General features: G+C 30.4%; 1 protein-coding gene across 1 annotated transcript; it reads right to left on the reverse strand.

Annotated features, from left to right (window-relative positions):
* Nucleotides 1–4,265: 4,265 nt before the first annotated feature.
* LOC140879347 (uncharacterized) lies at nucleotides 4,266–4,875 on the reverse strand. Its single transcript, XM_073283026.1, has 2 exons — nucleotides 4,780–4,875; nucleotides 4,266–4,571 (listed from the first exon to the last, which is right to left on the reverse strand). The coding sequence occupies exons 1-2, from the start codon at nucleotides 4,873–4,875 to the stop codon at nucleotides 4,452–4,454; spliced, it is 216 nt and encodes a 71-aa protein (XP_073139127.1). The 3' UTR covers nucleotides 4,266–4,451.
* Nucleotides 4,876–5,113: the final 238 nt, after the last annotated feature.

Below are 5,113 nucleotides of genomic sequence, written 5' to 3' on the forward strand. Positions count from 1 at the left end.
CCTAAATAATTTAAGAATATTAGAATTTAAATTAAAACTTCAAATATTTCCAAATTAAATATTCTCGAATTAAAATTACATAATTCCAAGCGTTACAAAAAGTGAATAATAATAATGGCTAGAAGATTTGAAAATCATCACGACCTTAAGATTTTCAAGTTTCAGATAGTTAGCTCAAGACCCAACAACTCGGGGCATCTAAGATGGCAACCACCACCAACTGGAGTTATTAAAATCAATATGGACTCTGCGGTAATTCCATCTCTGGTCTCTGGAGATATTTGGAGTGGGGTTTGTAGGAAGAGACAACCATGTTAATATTTTATTTGCTGAAAGGAAATTTCACTCCTCATCTTGCTGAGTTGCTTGCTGTTAGAAAGGGACTTGTGCAGGGGCGGATCCAGGATTGAAAATAATTACTTGAGGCTAGCTCCGCCCGTGTTAGACAATATATATATATATATATATATATATATATATATATATATATATATATATATATATATAGAGAGAGAGAGAGAGAGAGAGGGAGAGAGAGAGAGTTTTGATCCCACGCACCCTAGGGTGCGTGGGGTTTCACGTGCACCCGTACTCAAAACAACTCCGATTGTCTTGAAATTTTTACGGTAGGATCGTCTCGAAAATGCGAATCCAACGATATATCATATGATACAAATTTCAATCTCGGTAGTCGAAAATGAGAAGATGACCGGAAATTAGGTGAAATATGTAATTTCCGGTCATTTTCCTATTTCCGAACACTGAGGTTGAACTGTTTATCATATGATATATCTATGGATTCGCACTTTCTAGACGATCTTACCGTGAAAATTTCAAAACAATCGGAGTTGTTTTGGGCACTGGTGCACGTGGCACCCCGTGCCCAAAACAACTCCGGTTGTCTTAAAATTTTAACGGTCGGATCGTCTCGAAAATGCAAATCCAACGATATATCATATGATACAAATTTCAATCTCGGTAGTCGGAAATGAGAAGATGACCGGAAATTAGGTGAAATATGTAGTTTCCGGTCATCTTCCTATTTTCGAACACTAAGGTTCAACTGTTTATCATATGATATATCGATGGATTCGCATTTTCGAGACGATTTTACCGTGAAAATTTCAAGACAATCAGAGTTGTTTTGGGTACGGGTGCCACGTGCACCCGTGCCCAAAACAACTCCGATTGTCTTAAAATTTTCACGGTAGGATGGTCTCGAAAATGCAAATACAACGATATATCATATGATACAAATTTCAATCTCGGTAGTTGGAAATGAGAAGATTACCGAAAATTAGATGAAATATGTAATTTCCGAAAATCTTCCTATTTTCAAACACTGAGGTTGAACTGTTTATCATATGATATATCGATGGATTCATTTTCGAGACGATCTTACCGTGAAAATTTCAAGACAATCGGAGTTGTTTTGGGCACGGGTGCACGTGGAACCCCACGCACCCGTGCCCAAAACAACTCCGATTGTCTTGAAATTTTCACATAGTCAGTCAAAATTGAATTGAACTTTCGAAAATCGAATTAACATTTTTTCAATAAAACGAACCGATCGAACTTTACTATGAAGACCAAAAAAAGCAAACAAAAAAGACTCTATTATTTTGATCAGTAACCAAATTAAACGATCTCGATCTTTTAATAATTTTTTATAAAAAAAATCAAGTTCTACTTCAAAAAAATTGTAGTTAAAAATTAAATTATGTATATTTAAATTATTTATTAAAACTCTATTTTCAAGTTTAATTCTATTGTTCAATAAAATTTATTTAAAAAATTTAACAATATTAAATTTTTTAATAAATATTAGGTTTTTTCAGTAAACAAAATTATTATGTTGAAATTCGAAACCAAAGCGACCTAAACAATATTTTAAAAATCTAAAACCGATTTTTTGAATAAACTGAACCGATTTTTCCGATGAATTCAACTCCGTAGGTTATTTCGATTGAAATTGATATTTTCTTCTCACCCTAGATTGTAATTGATGTCGGCCCCTGATATGTCGATATATGCTCTTTCGGTTTAAAAATAACTTTTAAATTTTTATTTTCTTCATTTTCTGATATATCTAACTAGAAAATTTCAATTATCCCAAAAATTTACAACAAACAGTCATTTTTTAAATCTTATAATTATTGAATTTTCAGTTACTCTAACTTGAAAAAACACAATACAAAGCCAATAATAATTGGAAAGTCAATCACTCTCAAATATTTCAATTTTCTACCAATTGATTATTTTTCCTAAATTTCGCAACAATAGTTTTTAGATAAAAATCCAAACTTGAAATTGATATGTATCATAAATCAATATTATCATAACTAAATATTCCAAAAAAGTTTAGAGTTGTCAAATTTATCTCAAAATCGCATAAACCTATGACAATAAATCAACCAAAAAATATTATAGAGTTTTCTATTTTTATTTTTTTGCATGGAGCTGAAATTTTTTATTTTAAATTTTAAACTACTAATTTTTTTTAAAAAAAATGGATGGGGCTGGAGCCCACCCTAACCCAAAGGTGGCTCCGCCCCTGGACTTGTAAATTTTATCAAGTTGGGATGGTCTAAGATTATTATTGTAACCGATGCACTTATTGTCGTTCACGGATTGAACCAAAACCACATTTTCTCCATGGAACAGCCTTTGTGCAGCAGATTTGTGGCCTATGTTGTAGTTTGGAAGCATATTCTTTTCAACGCTGCTCTAGAATTGTCAATCATGTTGCACATGAATTGACTAGCTAGAATTATCTTAATTTTTAGTAGAAACTTATCTTTTGATCATGCAATTCCTCTGTGTATCAGTCATTGTAAAAAAAACCGATCTGAAGTTTGTTTAATAAAATTTGGACCATCTTCAAAAAAAAAAAAAAAAAATCCCACAACTCGACATGTGTAGCGGTTTTGGTATTGCTATTAGAAGGCAGAGACGAAGCCACCCAAAGGCAGGGGTGGGCTGTGTCCCGCGCTTGTTTTTTGTTTATAAAGTAATAGTGTGTTAATATATATGGGTCTTTAAAAAAAATAATTGGGCTTCAACCCTACATAAATTTAGTTTCGAGCCTATTGGTTTTTTTGTAGCACATTTGATTTTTAGTCCAATAAAATACAAATTCATATCAGAAAACAACATCCGATCAAAATCATTTTCTCTCTTCTTTTGCCTTGAAACCCCAGCTCGCGGATCTATTTGACTATTTCTACCCTAGTTGTTTTTCGATTTTTCCATGGTATTTAATGTTTATGCCGATTTGTGTTAATTTGTATCCATCTAATTTTAATTTTTATTGATTTGTGTTAATTTGTATTGATTTTTTCAAGGTTAATTTGTGTTAATTTTGTCGATTTTTCAGGCTTAGTTTGTGTTAATTTGTATCTATTTTTTCAAGCTTAATTTGTGTTAATTTGTATCGATTTTTCCAAGTTATTAAGCTTTCTGGCAAACCCATGACCGAACAAATCTTTTAAATTAAACGTTAATTCCTATATATTCTTTATAATTTCATTTCATGCATCAGCATCATTCTTCTTTATCCTAGATTTAAAAATTGAGACAGTAGAATAAAATACAATGTATTATGGAAATTAAAATGGTTCAATTTTGTATACGTCTTTCCTGCCATATTATTTGGAGAGACGGGAGAAGGAATACTTATGTTTGTGCTAGGAAAGTGTATGTTTATGTTTAATATTTGTTTGAGTAAATAAATTCAATTCTTTATTTGTGGTGATATAGTTATTTAAATATTTAATTCTTGGACTTTATTTGGATTATGTTTTTATTTTTGTATTTATTTTGGTTTTTGTAATCTCAGCTACAGAACTTCTTAAAAATTCTCATCAAAATAAGATAGAAGAAGAGTTTTTGACTGATTCTATTATTCTCTATATTTAAAAAAGGGTTTTGACAAATTCTATTATTATCTACATTAAAAGAGAATTTACTGTAAAGATCAAGACTATTCAATATTTGATGAGTTTTATTCTATGAAAACCGTAGGGCACATCTTCAATAGTTTTATCTTCTTAGGTGATAATATGTCTTATTTTGTACTTAAAGTTAAATGTGTAAGTGCTCTTTGATTATAAATTAATATTTTATTATATTTTAATTTTTAAATATTTAATTTATCATTAGTGATGAAGTTCTTTGTAAGATTTTTTTTTTCCTTCTCAAGAACAAAGCACATTAAATTCGAAACTTTGACCATTACAAGGTTAAAACTAATCAGATATACCACTTATAAATCTAAAACATAGCCGATTTATGAGAATAATGAGTGACGAGAAGGTAAAGTTTGCTTCCAAATTCAAAACAATTAAGGAAAAATTTTAATTTTAAGCTAAAATTTCAGATGACAATTTTTTTTATAAAAAAATAAAAAGAACAAAGTGAGAAACATATGATCTCAAGGAATGATTTAAAACTCAAGATTTAGCTTGCTTCTCCGCCTTCCTTCTTGCCCTCCTCTCTCTGGAGCTCAAAGATGATTTGAATCCTCCATTTTCATCAGCAGCTTCCCTCTCTTCTAAATCTTTAAACGATTTCTTCACAAACAAAATGAAAAACATAAATAAATTACAAAGGATTAATTCGATATAATCAAATTTCTCTACCAGCTTAATCAGGAGCAGCCATAACGTTTGTGATGGATTTCAAATATATAAAATATATATTATTCAAAACCATTAATCAAATTTTTTCAGTACACGAAACAATGAAATCCATCGATATAAACGAACGATTAATAGTTACCTCTCTCATCTCGGCAAAACTAACAGCATAAAAAGTAAGGGCAGCAGCGGCCACAATTCCCACAACAGGAAGCCCTATCTGCTGAAAGCTATCCATTGATTTTGATAAGTGTGTGGTTTAGAGTTATTATGGTCACTCGGGGATAACGCACAGGAATTCCTTATTATTATTATTATTATTATTTGCAAAAATTTATTTTTGGATAAAAATTTTCTATTTATGATTTTGATTTTTATGTTGTCAAATTTCAATCTTAATCATGTCTTGCATTTGTTTTTGTTTGTTTGTTTGTTTTTTTTTTTTTTTTCAATTTTGGTCATTTTTCTAACGTGAC

The sequence above is a fragment of the Henckelia pumila genome, chromosome 2 (assembly GCF_033568475.1).
Source record: "Henckelia pumila isolate YLH828 chromosome 2, ASM3356847v2, whole genome shotgun sequence".
In the NCBI taxonomy this organism is placed as follows: Eukaryota; Viridiplantae; Streptophyta; class Magnoliopsida; order Lamiales; family Gesneriaceae; genus Henckelia; species Henckelia pumila.